The following is a 16,951-nucleotide window of genomic DNA, read 5'->3' on the forward strand; positions in this document are numbered from 1 at the left end:
CTCTAGTAGGGTGAAGTACTTGTGATTAGAGGTCCGTTTACAGATGATGGGAGCAATTGGATGCCAGGGCAGTGTCACACAAGAAGTGCGTTGTACAATATTGGCGGCTTGAGTGTCATTTCCCCCCTGGAGAATTGGTACCAGTGCATTAAACCCAGTGACAACACTTCATTCTACAAGAGCTTTGCTGTTGAATTCCATTCAACTTCTCAACATGGACTAGTGGAATCCAGCAGAGTTTTGAAATTTGTTAAAATGAGGCCAGGCATTGTGGTCTTGACATCAAAGGATGGACAAACACGGCATGGGGGGTTCACTCTCTTGCTCGCTCTCTTGCTCTCCTTTCTCTTTTTTTCTCTCTGTTCTTTCCACCCAGACTCTAGCGTCAGTCGCACAGCTTTCAACCACCTCCTACACCTGCACTTTTTAACCCTGGCTACCTCTTTTGCCTCCTTACAATTGCCTCCTTGATTGTGATTTCAACCACCTTTGTTTTCTCTATCGAGTTCAGGGGTGCTGAAGGTCAATTTTAGTACCTTTACAGCCACCCCAGCCAAGGTCAGTCAATGGTATCTGTAGTGGGCATGTTATTCTTTGTGAGGGACTTTGTATTGTTTCCTTTGTCTAACGCTCTTTGGTTCTTCCTGCAGGAGTGGGGTCGAGTTCGATGCCCCTATGGGATTTTGGTGGGAGCACCATGTTGACGGGCCAGTACATTCGTCTAACACCCGATGATCGCAGTAAAAGCGGATCAATCTGGAACCGAGTGGTATGTATGTGTGTGTGGGCGGTACCAGTAGATAGTACACTGCTGTCACTGGGTTGCTGATGAAGTCTAATGGGTGTGAAATCCTTGTACCATGTTCACTTTATCTGAGCTAAGCGCTTAGTTCCATTATCCCTCCAACTATCTGCCTTCCTGATGATCCAGCAGAATTTTCACCAGACAGAATCTTGCACAAGATGTTGCTTAATTGGATTTGCTCACTAACGCCAATTTACGATAGCAAAATACTGCAGATGTTGGAAATCCGAAATAACAACAGAAAATGCTGGAAAAACTCAGCAGGTCAGGCAACATCCGTGGAGAGAAATTTGAGTTGACGTTTCGGGTCGAACCCTTCTTCAAAACTGGAAAGAAAAGAAACTAGATCGAAGGCAGGGCTGCGATCGGACAAAAGAATAAAAGAAACAAAAGAAGTAAAAGAGATTAGAAGCTAGACGAGATGGTAATAGGCTGAGATTAGGTGTAAAGTGTACTGGCAGGGCAAAAGATAGCTGCCAGGTGTGTGAGAGAAACAAAAGGAAAGGGGGGGTTGGGGGGGAAAGGAGTGGAACAATTACAAGAGAAAATGAAATGGGGGCCGAGCTTATGATCTGAAATTGTTGAACTCGATATTGAGTCCGGAAGGCTGCAGAGTGCCTAATCGGAAGATGAGGTGCTGTTCCTCGAGTTTACGTTGAGCTTCCGTGGAACAATACAAGAGGCCAAGGACGGTGAGGTCCGAGTGGGAATGGAGCGGTGAATTAAAATGACAGGCGACCGGAAGCTCGGGGTCACCCTTACGGACTGAACGGAGGTGTTCCGCAAAGCGGTCACCCAATCTGCGTTTGGCCTCCCCAATGTAGAGGAGACCGCATCGTGAGCAGCGAATACAGTATACTAGATTGCGAGAAGTACAAGTAAGTCGCTGTTTCACCTGGAAGGGGTGTTTGGGGCCCTGGACAGTGGGAAGGGGGGAGGTATAGGGGCAGGTGTTACATCTCCGCTTGCACGGGAAGGTGCCAGGCGAAGGGGAAGGGCTGTTTGGGGTGATAGAGGAGTGGACTAGGGTGTCTCGGAGGGAGCGGTCCCTGCGGAATGCTGAAAGGGGAGGGGAGGGGAAGATACGTTTGGTGGTGGGATCACTTTGGAGGTAGCGGAAATGCCGGTGGATGATACGTTGAATGTGGAGGCTGGTGGGGTGAAAGGTGAGGACAAGGGGAACCCTATCGTGGTCCTGGGAGGGAGGGGCAGGGGTGAGGGCAGAAGTGCGGGAGATAGAACTGACGCGGTCGAGGGCAGTGTCCACCACGGTAGAGGGGAATCCTCGGTTGCGGAAAAAGGAAGACATGTCTGAAGCACTGGTGTGGAAGGTGGCATCGTCGGAGCAGATATGGCGGAGACGGAGAAACTGGGAGAATGGAATAGAGTCCTTACAGGAAGCGGGGTGGGAGGAAGTGTAGTCCAGGTAGCTGTGGGAGTCAGTGGGCTTGTAGTGAATATTGGTCGATAACCTATCCCCAGAGATGGAGACGGAGAAGTCGAGGAAGGGAAGAGTCAGAGATGGACCATGTGAAGGTGAGGGAAGGGTGGAAATTGGAGGCAAAGTGAATGAAATTGTCAAGTTCGGGGCGAGAGCAGGAAACGGCACCGATACAGTCATCAATGTATCGGAAAAAGAGGTGAGGGAGGGGACCCGAGTAGGACTGGAATAAAGATTGTTCCACATAGCCCACGAAAAGGCAGGCATAGCTAGGACCCATGCGGGTACCCATGGCAACACCTTTGATTTGGAGGAAATGAGTGGAGTTAAAGGAGAAGTTGTTCAATGTGAGAACAAGTTCAGCCAGGCGGAGGAGGGTGGTGGTGGATGGTGACTGGTCGGGCCTCTGTTCAAGGAAGAAGCGGAGCGCCCTCGGGCCATCCGGGTGGGGGATGGAGGTGTAGAGGGATTGTACGTCCATGGTGAAAAGGAAGCGGTTGGGGCCAGGAAACCGGAAACTGTTAAAGTGGCGGAGGGCCACTTACTCCCATCCATAGCGTTACATCGAATTTTACAGCAAAGAAACAGGTCTATGCTGGTGTTTATGCTCCACATGAGCCTCCTTCCACGTCATCTCGCACTTTTAACATATCCTATTCTTTTCTCCCTCATGTACTTATCTAGCTTTCCCTTAAATGCATCTCTGCTATATGCCTCAACTACTCCCTGTGGTAGCAAGTTCCACATTCTAGAATTTCATCTTGGATTTATTGGTGATTGTTATATTTATGGCCCCTAATTTTTGGGCTCCCGACAAGTGGAAACATCTTCTCTACGTCTACCTTATCAAACCCTTTCATAATTTTGAAGACCTCTCGGGTCACCTAGTGAAAAGAGCCCCAGCCTGTTCAATCTTTCCTGATAGTTGTACCCTCTCATTACTGATGCTATCCGACATAATTCAAACTCTAATTTGTGTTATGTTTGTCTTTATTCCCCTGCCTTGGATATAGCTTATCCACCAGGGGTGAGGAAAGCAGGGTCATCTTCATTATGATGAATAATAGTGGCTCCTTCTGAACTTGGGTTGTGCCAAGATAGATGCACAACAGGTTACAAAAGTCTTTCACTGGTGGTGGGAGCAACTTGCATTAATGAGGAGCACTCGCACTGGTCTATTGTGTAAAGGCACTGTACAGCGTACGAAGACCAGAAGGTCCCAGGATTGATCTCTGAGCAAACTGACCTGAAGTGAGGCAGTAGTTGGGCTTCACACTTGACCTCAGTGCCTCAGCATTGGGGATGGAGAAAGAAAACCCAGAAGGTTTCCTGTGTCTGACCTCTTGCCATTGACCCCTGCTTGAAGATGCACGTTTCATCAGATGAAGACAGGGTAGGGCTCTCCTGTGGCGCTGACACTTGGCCAAGTCACAGCGTCTGTGGAAGTCTACCCCAGCAGAAGTCCATGACATTTGGGGAAAGGGGAAAGAAAGCAGTTGAACAAAGGGATCATTTATTGCATTTGCATGTAGTTGGTATACCGAATTCCCATAACAGTAAAGTGGTGTTTTTTTGTTCCTCATAGATTATTGGTACCAGTGACAATATGGGTACGGATCAGATGGCCAGGTGTTGACTTGCTGTGTGTCCTGGTTAAGCTACATGTGCCAGTTTTGGCCATTTTGCCCTAAGTAATTGATTCTTTATTCCCAAATTCATCAGGAATATTTTGAGAGCTAATGGGGTTTCAGAGAGGATTTTTTTTACAGGATCTTTCCTTGTTTCTTCCTAATTTTCATTATATGAAAAAAAAATTGTGTTGCGCTTTACAATCCTCAAAGAAAGAGAAACGTTGCCTTTATATAGAAAGAAAGAAATGCTTGCATTTATATAGCGCCTTTTACGACCACCAGCCGTCTCAGCGCTTTACAGTCAATGAAGTACTTTTGAAGTATAGTCACTGTTGTAATGTGGGAAATGCGGCAGTCAATTTGCGCACAGCAAGGTCCCACAAACAGCAAGATAATGACCAGATAATCTGTTTTTGTTATGTTGGTTGAGGGATAAATTTGGCCCGGACACCGGGGATAACTCCCCTACTCTTCGAAATAGTGCCAAAGGATCTTTTACGTCCACCTGAGAGAGCAGGCGGGGCCTTGGTTTAACGTCTCATCCGAAAGACGGCACCTCCGACAGTGCAGCACTCCCTCAGCACTGCATTGGAGTGTCAGCCTAACTTTGTGCTCAAGTCACTGGAGTGGGACTTGAACCCACAACCTTCTGACTCAAAGGCGAGTGTGCTACCAACTGTGACGCAGCTGACACATATAGTGCCTTATCATATTTTTCAGAACATTTCAAAGCACCGAACTTGAATTGAATTACTTTGGAGTGCAGTTCTCATTGGCTCCCACAAACGGCAGGGCGATGAATTTATTGTTGGTGGTGCTGGTTGACCATGATCCCAAGAGAGCCCTGCTTCCTCCTGTGAATAGTGCTATGGCCTTTATTTAAAAAAAAAAAAAAAATCTATCAGGGCAGGCAGTGGGGGCCTTGGTTTATCCTCTCATCCAAAAGACTAACCCTCCGACAATGCAGCACTCCCTCAGCATGGCACAGAAATCAGCCTAGATCACGTGCTCCCAGCTAGGAGGGGACTTGAGGAGAGAGTGCTACCGACTGAGCCAAACTGATACCATGCAAAAGTTGACGTGGAAATTGATCAGGAAAGCAAGTAGCTTCCACTATACCGAACGCCAACTGAATCCAGTACAAAAGGATATTAAAGGACTTCCTTTCTGTTGTCCATGCTGTAGCTCTTCTCAACTTGGGCAGTGGTTGGGAATTCCTGCTCCTGATCGCTATCTGCTGATAGCTGCTTGAAAGTGTGCGTGTGGACAAAACGAGTCTCGCCTGTGATGCTCCCCAGCGGGCGAATATTCTGGCACATTCACTGTCTAGGCTCACAGATTAAAAAATAGTCACTTTGGCCAGGTACTGGAGGGCTGCTGGTGACTTTAATCTATACATAAAAAAAAAAATCCATACCTCAGCAGGAATTGAAGCCTTGCGATTGAGAAGGAAGGTGGGAGGAAACTGGCAATAGATGCACAGTCGTAGCAGTCCTTGTACACGTGGATGGCAGCAACCTAGGTGCAGACTAATGTTAGAGAGCTTCTAAAAAGCAAAAAATAAATTTACAGATGCTGGAAATCTGAAACAAAAACAAACAATGCTGGTCAGGCAGCATCTGTGGGAGAACAGTTGATGTAAGATTTTAGATATAGATTCTTTAGAATTCATCTGTCCTCTCCACAGGTGCTGTTAGAGAGCTTGCATATCTCTTTAACTCTGACCAACCTTTGCTCTCTATATAATTGCTATTTCTTTAAGGGCTCAACCTTAGTGTTGTCTCTGTCTTTACAGCCATGTCACCTGAAGGACTGGGAGCTCCATGTCCAGTTCAAAGTTCATGGAACTGGAAAAAAGAATCTTCACGGTGATGGGTTAGCTGTCTGGTACACGAAGGACCGATTAATCCCTGGTACAGTATTGCACCCTTTGTTATCTTGTGATTGAATATTAGCAGAAGCTGAAATTTCCACTAGTCCAAATCCACAATTTGTCTCTGTTTGTATATTGGGAATGAGAGAGTTAAGACGCATAAAAAGCACATCCTATGTAAGACCAGTGGATAGAAAGTGGGTGCTGTGCCAGTAATGGAGGTGATACCCCTTTAGCTTTGGAACCTGTTCATCGGGGACATGCCCCATGAAAATCGAGGGATAAATTAACTTGCATCAGAAATTTGCCTTTACTGCAGGTACAATCCTGAGCCTCCTTTTAAAGAAAGAACTTGCATTTCTATAGCACCTTTCACAACCTCGGGACGTCCCAAAGTGCTTTACAGCCAATTTAAGGACTTTTGAAGTGTAGTCACTGTTGTAATATATAAAACACAGCAGCCAATTTGCACACAGCAAGGTCTCACAAACAGCAATTGGATAATGGCCAGAAAATCTGTTTGTGATATGGGTTGAAAGATAAATGTTGGCCAGGACACTGGGGTAAGCTTCCCTGCTCTTGTCAAAGAGTGCCGTGGAATCTTTTACGTCCACCAGAGGGGGTAGACGGGGCCTTGGTTTAACGAAAGATGGCACATCCGATAGTGCAACACTCCCTCAGTACTGCACTGGAGTGTCAGCCTAGATATCAGCTCAAGTCTTTGGAGTGGAACTTGACCCCACAACCTTCTTGATTGCTACATCTTCATGCAGAATGGCAACTTGCCTGTTAACTGCTGTGTCTCTTTCCCGAGATAGCAATCTTGCTACACTGACTTTTGTGCTGCACCCTTGAGCGCTGGTGCCCAGTCACCTTGGGTGTGGATGCAATTGTACACATGCATTGTAAAATAGTGTGCTGTTGTGGAGCCACCTGGAACAGTTGATTTTGTATCGATGGGCACAAACTGCAGTCCAAAAGCAGCTGATGCTAAGCACTACCAAAAAAAAAGCAAATTCCCATGATTATGTACCCAGTCCTGTAGCAGTGAAACATTTATTTTCATTCTCGTGATGTGAGCGTCGCTGGCAAGGCCAGAATTTATGACCCATCCCTAGTTGCCTGTGAGAAGATGGTGGTGAGCCGCCTTGAACCGCTGCAGTCTGTGCGGTGAAGGTAGGGAGGGAGTTCCAGAATTTTGACTCTGCGGCGATGAAGGAACGGTGATATACTTCCAAGTCAGGCTGATGTACGACTTATGGGGAACTGGGAGGAGGTGGTGGTGTTCCCTTGCGGCTGCTGACCTTGTCCTAGGTGGTGGAGGTTGTGGGCTTGGGAGATGCTGTCGAAGAAGCCATGCCGAGTTGCTGCAATCCATCCTATTCGCATTGTATTAAGTTGTCAATTATCTGCCCTCGGCTCTTCTCCAGAAGGAGTATGGTCCCATGGTCACCTTCCAAAACTGTGGTCAATGGGCCATTATTCAAGTGTGAGGTGTCAGCAGACTATTCAGAGCGGGGCCACTATACCCGCGCTCGATCATGTACCCACCTGGGCGTCGGTTCGTGCCCTTTTCGACAGGCGGTGACTGGTCAGTGGGTCGGAAACGTGGCTCTGCCTGAGCTCAGTCTCAGCACAGAGAAAAGGGCGAATCTCGGATTTGCCTACGTGTGTGCATGCTGTCACTGGCGAGCCACCAGCGAGCCGAGCATTCCTACTGGACTGATTGAAGAGGACTATCTCCTGCACCTTTTATCAGTTCCAAAAGATCCCAGCAGCAACGCCACACCAGGTAAAGCCTTTCCCCAGTTTTACAACACTGGGTGTGGACGTCCGCCTCCGCTTGCATTGGGGTGAAAATAGTGCCAAAAATCTGCTGTCCAGTACAATTGTACTTTTTTTCTTTCTGCCTCGTTTTCCTTTTGCACCCTCCCTTCTTTATTTTGCTCCTTTATCTGCAATCTCAGTGACCTGCTTGACTTGAGTTAAGTTTCAAAAACCACCTTGCACTTTATCTGCTTGTGCCTCTGCCTCACCCCTACTGAAACCACCTCGAGACTCATTCTCCCATCTGCTCCTTAGCTTACCCAGTTCCGAGCCCGCCAACTCCAGCTCGTCCTATCCTGCTCCACGTTCTGCACTCCCATCACTGGAGTCCTCGCTGACCTCCCCTGTCCGTAGCGTATTGATTTTCCAAGTAAGTCCTCTTCACATCCCTTCATGGCCTTGCTCTAACCTACATCGAAAAATGTTTTCCAGCCCTCCACTTTCTGTTCTCCCCACGTTGGTGCATTATGTCTCTCACTCCACCCTCTTCCTCCTCTTGGTTGCATAGTCTTCACCCACCACCCTGCTCTGCAGCTCTTGACCTGAAACACCCTGTCTCCTAATCCTTATCTCTTCCTCCAACATGCTCCTTTAAAACCTTTTTCTCTTTGATCCCTTTGTCACCTCTATTAATTTCTGCCTTACTTCCTCCACTATCATATCACCTCCGTAACCTTCCCTGTCTCTGCCCTTGTCTCGGCCCATCTGCCGCTGAAATCATCATACGTACTTTGTTACCTCCAGGACTCGCACCTTCCACACTCCGTAAACCTGAGCTCATCCAAAACTCTGCCATATTCTAATCTACACCAAGTCCCGTTCACCCGTCACCCCTGTGCTCGCTGACCTACATTGGCTCCTGGTCCGGCAGCACCTTGAATTTAAAATTCTCATCCTTGTGTTCAAATCCTTCCATGGCCTCGTCCCTCCCCATCTCTCTAGCCTCCTACAACCTCTGAGACATCTGCTTTCCTCCAATTCTGGCCTCTTGCGCATCCTTAATTTCCATTGCCCCACCATTGACAGCCATGCCTCCAGTTGCCTGGGCCTCGGCTCTGGAATTCCCTCTTGAAACCTTTCCACCTCTGTGCTTCTCTCTCCTTTAAGACACTCCTTAAAACATACCTCTTTGACCCAGCTTTAGGTCTCCTTTGACTCTGTCAAATTTCATGATAATGCTCCTGTCATGTGCTTTGTGACTTTTTACTACATTAAAGGTCCTATCCTGTAAAGCACCTTGGGCATTCTGTTAACCTGGAAAAAAATGCGCCTGTGTAATGTAAATTGTCCGCCTGTCATTAGGACTTCAAAATGTAGCCATGCCCATGGAAGGAGAGGAGAGATGGGTATTGATGGTTTCCTTTGCTGGTTGAGGCTAGCTGCTCGTGGGAAAACGAGGTGACAACAGCAGTTTTGGGCTCCAGACTATAGTAAGGATGTTGAAGCAATGGAGAGGGTACAGCACAGATTCACTGTTGCTGCCTGCTGTGAGGAAATACAAGTACGAAGAAAGACTTGTGAAATATAGTCTCTCCTGCTCTCTGTCCTAGATCTCTTGCAATTAATCTTATATTCTACATCCTCTCATTCCAAACCCCACAAATACTGGAAGTTGTCTGTTTCTATCTATTCTGTCCCATCCAATGATCCCCCTAAAAAAAAATAAAAAAAATAATAATTTTGGTGCACGGTACCTTTAAATGTGCTACGCAAGGGCGTGCGCGCGGTATGTTGGAGGGAACAGTTGGTGAGCCGCCTGCGCGGTACCTTGCCGATTGCCACGTACGCGCACAGCTTAGAGGGAACATTGGTCCCATCCTTTTGTTACTTGATAAAGGTGTATAAAATTTTGATGGGATGCCACTATGATTATCTGGTTATTCTATAATTGATATCTTCGGACTGGGTTACGTAACAGTCAAAGCTAGCCTATTCTAGCCAATGTCATTATGAAACAGATTAACTGGTTATTTATTTCATTACTGTTTTTGGAAACTTAGGTGTGTGCAAATTGACTGTTGTGTTTTACTTCAGTATACCTCAAAAGTACTTAATTGGCTGTGAAGTGCTTTGCTACGTCCTGAGGCCCCTCCTGAGCTCCGTTCCTTGTTGGTATACACTTCACCCTGGTATTTTGCTCCAGTGGCCATAATATCTCTGCAAGCCTGGATGGTGAGATTTGGTAGGCTGTTTGACTGCAGGGTGCCTCATAGCCCACCCTGATGGTGTCCTCTCCTGACGTTTACAGGTGGCACTTCCAGCAGAGGTCACTGAATGGTGATCAGAAGTGGCAACCCTGTCTGCTCTTTTTTATTTAAAAAAAATAAAATAATGAATTCTCCCTTTTTCAAGTCTGAATGACAGAAAGCGATGTGAAGTGACTGCACCAGGACACCAGCCAGCTTTGTCAGGTGTCCAGCTGTGGATCTAAGCCACGTCAGCGGTGTCATCTTTCTGATGAGATGTTAAGCCAAGACCCCGTCTGCCCTCGGGTGGATGTAAAAGATCCCCTGGCACTATTCGAAGAGGAGCTGGGAAGTTCTCCCCAGCGTCCTAGCTAATTTTTTATCCCTGAACCGACATCGCTAAAACGGATTATCTGGCTATTATCACATTGCTGTTGTGAGACATTGCTGTGCGCAATTTGGCTGCCGCATTTACAACGTTGCAACTGTGACTACACTTCAAAAGTCCTTAATTAGCTGTAAAGCACTTTGGGACGTCCTGAGGTCGTGCAAGGTGCTATAGAAATTCAAGTTATTTTTTTTAACATCAGTGTTTCTGTGCTCGGGAGAGGGAAATGTCAGCTGGGATCCACACTCTTGATAGCTAGTGATTCTTGATGGAAAATGCACGTTGTGTGGGTGTCGGGTGAGGACAGGAGTGACCTTGCTGTGATACCTGTGAATAGCCGGCTGACACTCGTGTCCAAACTCTAGGCTTTGTAGATTAAACAGACGCTAATTTCCATGCCGTACCCCCAATGTATTGGAAGTGTTGCAGTACAAAAGCAAGGAAGTTATGCTAAACATTATAACACACTGATTAGGCGCCAGCTGCAGTACGGTGGCCAGTTTTGGGCACAGCATTAGGAAGGATGTCCACGCCTTAGAGAAGGTGCAGAGGAGATTTACTAGAATAGTACCAGGGATGAAAGAATTCAATTACATGAACAGACTAGAGAAACTGAGGTTCTTCTCCTTGGAGCAGAGAAGGTTAAGGGGAGGTGTTCAAAATCTTGAAGGGTTTTGATAAACTAAATAAGGAGAAACTGTCTCCAGTGGCAGGTGGTCGGTAACCAGAGGACAGAGATTTAAGATAATGGCAAAAGAACCAGTGGGAAGATGAGAAATTTATTACGATCTAGAGTGCTCTGCCTGAATAGGTGGTGGGAGCAGGTTCAACAGCAACTTTCAAAAGGAAATTGGATATACACTTAAAATGCAGAAATTTGCAGGGCTATGGGGAAAGAATAGGTAGTGGGACCAATTGGCTAGCACTTTCAAAGAGCCGGCACAGGCACACTGGGCCGAATGGGTTCCTTCTGTACTATATGATTATTATATTGCTGTAGCTGTGTATTGTTTATTTAGTAGTATTACAGTAGAGTCGCAAGACCAAAATTACAGTAGATTCTTGATGAGTTAAAATCCCAGATCTATCTATATTCAGTATATCATTGTGAGACCTCTGGTATTAAGGCTGTCCTTTGGTGATAAGAGTATTAAATCCGTGCAGCCTCTCTTTGAATAGCAGGCCGACCGTGGGGTTGGAGAGTGCTGTCCTTCTCGGTGATGCTCTCCGTTCAGTTCTGCAGCTCGTCTGTACAGTTACGTAGTTGTCATCTTAGAGTAATTAAATTGATGTGTACTGTCATGTTTTCTCGATTTTTATGCAGTGCTTTTCTCAGTGCCAATAACACTTTTCAGTCTCAGTTTGTTTTTATTTACACTGACTTGCTGTGCATAGTGTATAGCACTACTGGGAATTAACCGCTTTGGTCGGGCTATTGGGAATTAACCCCGCCGGTCAGCCTATTGGGAGTGGGGCCCTTTGGCCGGTCAGCCTATTGGGAGTGACCCCGCCGGTCAGCCTATTGGGAGTGACCCCGCCGGTCAGCCTATTGGGGGCGGGGCCCTTTGGCCGGTCAGCCTATTGGGGGCGGGGCCCTTTGGCCGGTCAGCCTATTGGGGGCGAGGCCCTTTGGCCGGGCTACAGCTGACCCATGAATGGAGGTGAGAAAATGGGATGATAATTTCCAAGTCTGTCAGCTGGAGGAAGTCCAACAGTCACTACAGTATTGATGTTTAATGTGGTGCCAGAGTGAAATGGCTGACCTGGCAGGGTTTATTAAAACTGGTAATAAGTCAGCTTTCCATTTATTTATTTACAATCACTCTCCATTGAATCACCACATTATTTTTAGATTTAATAAAGTAATTGATAAAGTAATTTCATGCTAGTTATCTTTATTAATTCAATTACTTTGCTCACCCTCTCTCTTCCACCTTCTCAAAAAAACCATTTTCTATGCATAAATAATATAGACAGTACACATTGGGTGGTTTAGGACTTGCAGTTAACTTGTTTCACCTTTTTTTCCACCAATCTTAGTTTTTTTGAACCTTGCCAGCTTAACCTGATCCTTGGACATTCCCACGCAGCAGTTTTGAGCAAAGGTGGGGGGAGGGGCACAGTCACTGGATAGCAATCAGGAGCAGGAGCCCTGGCTGATTTTTTTTCCCGGAGGCAAATTCTGGGTCCCAGCTGTTGCTATGACTGCACTAAGCGAGGAGAAAGCCAGTTAATCTGTTTTTATTGGTTCCTCAGCTGCTGTTTGTTTGTTTTTTCTGGATCTGGTCAGTGTGCCCTGCAGTTTTACTTGACTACCTGGGTTGTTATGACATCGTTGTGTGAAGCCGTTCTTGTGTAAAGCCTCCTGCCACCCCCACATGAAAGAATGAAGCTGATGGTCCAGGTGTTGCATTTCGCACCAGAACTCGTTCTATTGTTTGCTGCCCTGTGTATCAACTTATGCCTGTCAAACATTAATTTTTTAATCTGTGAGCTGATCCCCTGCTGGGAGTCCAGTCCATATAAAAAGATAACCAAGAACAAGGCAGGAAACTAATCGGTGCAGGGTAGAATCATCGCATAGATTGCTTGCTCGCAAGAGTGTGCTAGTATCGGTACTTGGAAACTCTCCTGTGACGTAGCTCTGGCGGCTGGCACCTGTGGAACTGTGTGTTGGCACATTCAGGGCAGGAGGGGAGCAAAAATCGAGTGGGGGGAAAATACTTCACTGAATTCTTGGTGATGTACACAAATTTACTCCCCCCCCCCCCCCCCCCCCCCCTCCATGTTTGCTTCTCTTTGCACGGCCAGTTTTTGGGAACAAGATTCCATTCACAGGACTGGTGTCTTTATTGACACCTATCGTAATGGCACCCATGATGAGGATGTAAGCCCATAACTGTTCATGCCTTTTTCCTGTTCTTTTGCAGGCACCGTGTTTGGAAGCAAAGATAAGTTCCATGGTTTAGGACTGTTCATAGACACGTACCCAAATGATGAGAGCGCTGATGTGAGTGCCAGGTGATACCCTGACCTTTTCGTCTTATTCTATGCCCTGCTCTTTATTTATACTCTCTGACTCGTAGAGTTTATGCTAAACTGTTACAAATCACTGGTTAGCCCTCCGCTGGAGTATTGTGTCCAATTCTGGGAAACACACGGGCTCCACACTTTAGGAAGGATGTCAAGGACTTGGAGAGAGATTTACTAGAATTGTACCAGGGATGAGGGACTTCAGTTTTGTGGAGAGACTAGAGAAGCTGGGATTGTTTTCATTAGAGCAGGGAAAGTAAAGGGGAGATTTAATAGAGGTGTTCAAAACTGTGAAGGGTTTTGAAAAAGTAAATGAGGAGAAACTATTTCCAGTGGCAAAAGTCGGTAACCAGAGGGGACACATTTACGGCAGTTGGCAAAACAACCAGAGGGGAGACGAGGAGAATTTTTTTACTCAGTGAGTTATGATCTGGAATGCACTGCCTGAAAAGGCAGTAAAAGCAGATTCAATAGTAATTTTTAAAAGGGAATTGGATACTTAATTGAAAAGGAGAAATTTGCAGGGCTATGGGGAAAGAGCAGGGGGATTGGGACTAATTGGATAGCTCGTTCAAAGAGCTGGGACAGGCGCGATGGGCCGAATAGCCTCCTTCTGTGCTGTGAGATTCTATAATTTTATGTAGCATCAATGGTCTTGTGCAGTGTATTGGTACCATATGTAAAAATAATCACCTGTAAGTCCTGCTTCTTTGCAACAGCCTCAATTCTCGCCTCCAATTGCTGCCACCAGTACAAGCCATAGTGACCGCACTCACCAGTACCTCACCCTAGTGTTAGATTTCAAATGGCCTGCAGAAGTGTCTGTCAAAACCAGAGTTGGACTGCTGGATTCAGGTGGATACAGTCTGACGATTTCACTGAGCCATTTTGCTGAATTTTTGTTTTATTTACTCTCTGGATGTGGGTGTCGCTGGCAAGGCCAGCATTTATTGCCTAGCGCTAGTTGCCCAGAGAAAGTGTTGGTGGGCCTTCTCCTTAAACTGCCACAGTCCTTGTGGTGATGGTGCTCCTTATTGTTGAACTTCGTAGCGGCTGTTTCCCAACTGGGTGGTTTCCTAGGCCACTTTCAGATGGAATTAAGTGTCAATCACAGTGCGGGACTGGAGTCGCACATATTAGGACATCAGTGCATCAGCTGGGTTTTTGAGTCACTACGTTAGTGGATAATCATAATTTCATGAGATTTTAATATGTGAAGAATTTTCCGCACTGCACCAGTTTAATTAAGGGTTCCATTTTTCTCTCCGTGCTTGAAGGCATGCGAGAGTGACCAGGAAGGGCTTGACTGGAAGGCTAATAAGCTCTTTACATTTCTACAGTACTTGTCTTGTACAGACAGACATCTGAAAGTACCATCGTGTCAGCTTGGCTCAGTTGGTAGCACTCTCGGATGTGGACTCAAACCCTTCTGGAGAACACAGTGTGACGTTTCAGTGCAGTACTGAGGGAGTGCTGCTTTGTCGGAGATGCCGTCTTTTGGATGAGATGTTAAACCGAGGCCCTCTCGGGTGGACATCAGGGTTTCCATTGGCACTATTCAAAGAGAAGTAGGGAGTTCTCCCAGTGTCCTGACCAACATTACTCCTTCGACCAACATTACTGCTTCAACCAACACTACCAAAGACAGATTAACTAGCTATTTTTATCATTGCTGTTTGTGGGATTTGCATTGCGCAAACTGCTTACCCAATAAATCAAACTGTTTTATGTGAAGTGCTTTTGGGGACATTTCTGAGATGTGATAAGGCAACATATCAATGCATGTTGTTTCTAATTTTAGCCTCCTTTACTGTCATTGTATTTAAATCATGATTCACTGGTTTAGTATGGGGATAAATCTTAAGACACCCTCATCCAATTACGCTTGCTCTCCAATATGATGCATAGAATTATACAGCACAGAAACAGGCCATTCGGTCTTTGCCGATGATTATGCTCCACACGAGCTTCCTCTCCCCTTACTCACTGTATCAATATATCCTCCTATTCCTTTCTTCCTCGTGTACTTATCTCGCTTCCCCTCAAATGCATCTGTGTTGTTCGCCTTAACTACTCCCTGTTGTAGTGAATTCCACAATCTCACCACTCTGTGGTTAAGGAAGTTTCTCCTGAATTCCTTTTTGGATTTATTGGTGACTATCTTCTATTTATGGCCCCTAGTTTTGGTTTCCCCCACAAGTGAAAATATTTTCTCTGTCTACCCTATCAAACCCTTTCACAATTTTAAAGACCTCTATCAGGTCACCTCTCAGTCTTCTCTTTTCTAGAGAAAAGAGCCCCAGCCTGTTCAGTCTTTAAGGATTTGGTAATGTTTTGGTAATTGAAGTGGCGATCTGTTTGTTTTGCTAACTGAGTTTTGGTGCAAACCCAAACTGACCATTCCAACGCACTCCTGGCCAGCCTCCCACCTTACACCCTCCATAAATGTGAGCTCATCCAACACTCTGCTGCCCATATCCTAACTTGCACCAAGCCCTTTTCACCCATCAACCCTGCTTGCTGACCTACATTGGCACCTGGTCCGGCAACACCTCAATTTAAAAATTCTTATCCTTATTTTCAAATCCCTCCATGACTTCGCCTGTCCCCATCTCTGTAACCTCTTCTTGCCCTGCAGTCCACCCAAGATCTCAGCGCTCCTTTAATTCTGGCCTCTTGCACATCCCCGATTTTCATCGCTTCACCATTACCATTAGCGGCCGTGCTATCAGCTGCCTAGGCCCTAAGCTCTGGCATTCCCTCCCTAAACCTCTCCGCGCCTCTAACTCGCGCTCCTTAAAACTTACCTCTTTGACCAAACTTTTGGTCACCTGTCCTAATATCTTCTAATGTGGCATGGTGCCCTGATAACGCTCTTGTGAAGCGCCTTGGAACATTTTTACTAAGTTAAAGGCACTATATAAATGCAAGTTGTTTGTTTTAAATCTCCCAACTGTCTCTTGTTGCAGCGGGTGTTTCCATACATCTCGGCGATGGTCAACAATGGGTCTCTGCCGTACGACCACGGCAAAGATGGACGCACCTCCGAGCTATCTGGATGTCCCGCAGAACTCCGAAACGTAGACCACGACACATATTTGGCAATTCGTTACTCCAGGGGCAGATTAACGGTAAGTGAGAGATTATGGTACTGGGAACTTCCGTATTGCTTGACTAACTAGTTGGCTGCCTTCCATGCTATAGAAGGAGGCTATTCGGCCCATCGTGCCTGTGATCGCTTTCTGAAAGAGCTACCAATTAGTCCCACTCCCCTGCTCTTTCCCCATAGCCCTGCAAATTTTTCTTTCTGCCACCCTTTCAGGCAGTGCATTCCAGATCATCATAACTCGCTGTGTTTATATAAAAAAAAAAAAAAAAAAAAATTCCCCCTGGTTCTTTTGCCAATTACCTTAAATCTGTATCCTCTGGTAACCAATTTCCCCCCTCCGGTCAATGGAAACAGTTTCTCCCTATGTACTCTTATCAAAACTGAAGTGTCTCATCCTTGGTACCATTCTAGTAAATCTCTCTCCAAGGCCTAGACATCCTTCTTAAATTTTGGTGCCCATGCGTTTCCCAGAATTGGACACAATACTCCAGCTGAGGCCTAACCAGTGATTTGTAAAGGTTTATCATAACTTCCATGAGTCGAAGAGAGCAGGAATAAAGAGCAGGGCACAGAATAAGACAGAGGTCAGGGTATCACCTGGCACTCACATCAGAAAACCCTTCATAATTTTTAACACCACTATTAAATTTCCCTTTAA

General features: G+C 46.1%; 1 protein-coding gene across 1 annotated transcript in view; it reads left to right on the forward strand.

The window, feature by feature from the left end:
* Positions 1 to 16,951, forward strand: part of lman2 (lectin, mannose-binding 2) — a 51,515-nt gene that overhangs the window by 14,799 nt on the left and 19,765 nt on the right. Inside the window, exons 2-5 of the mRNA XM_085995076.1 lie at positions 651 to 769; positions 5,673 to 5,790; positions 13,082 to 13,161; positions 16,154 to 16,315. Coding sequence (XP_085851202.1) covers positions 651 to 769; positions 5,673 to 5,790; positions 13,082 to 13,161; positions 16,154 to 16,315 — 479 coding nt within the window. The remainder of the gene's footprint in view (positions 1 to 650; positions 770 to 5,672; positions 5,791 to 13,081; positions 13,162 to 16,153; positions 16,316 to 16,951) is intronic.

Source organism: Somniosus microcephalus, chromosome 8 (genome assembly GCF_052327205.1).
Source record: "Somniosus microcephalus isolate GS21.2 chromosome 8, FLI_Smic_1.0, whole genome shotgun sequence".
Taxonomy (NCBI): domain Eukaryota; kingdom Metazoa; phylum Chordata; class Chondrichthyes; order Squaliformes; family Somniosidae; genus Somniosus; species Somniosus microcephalus.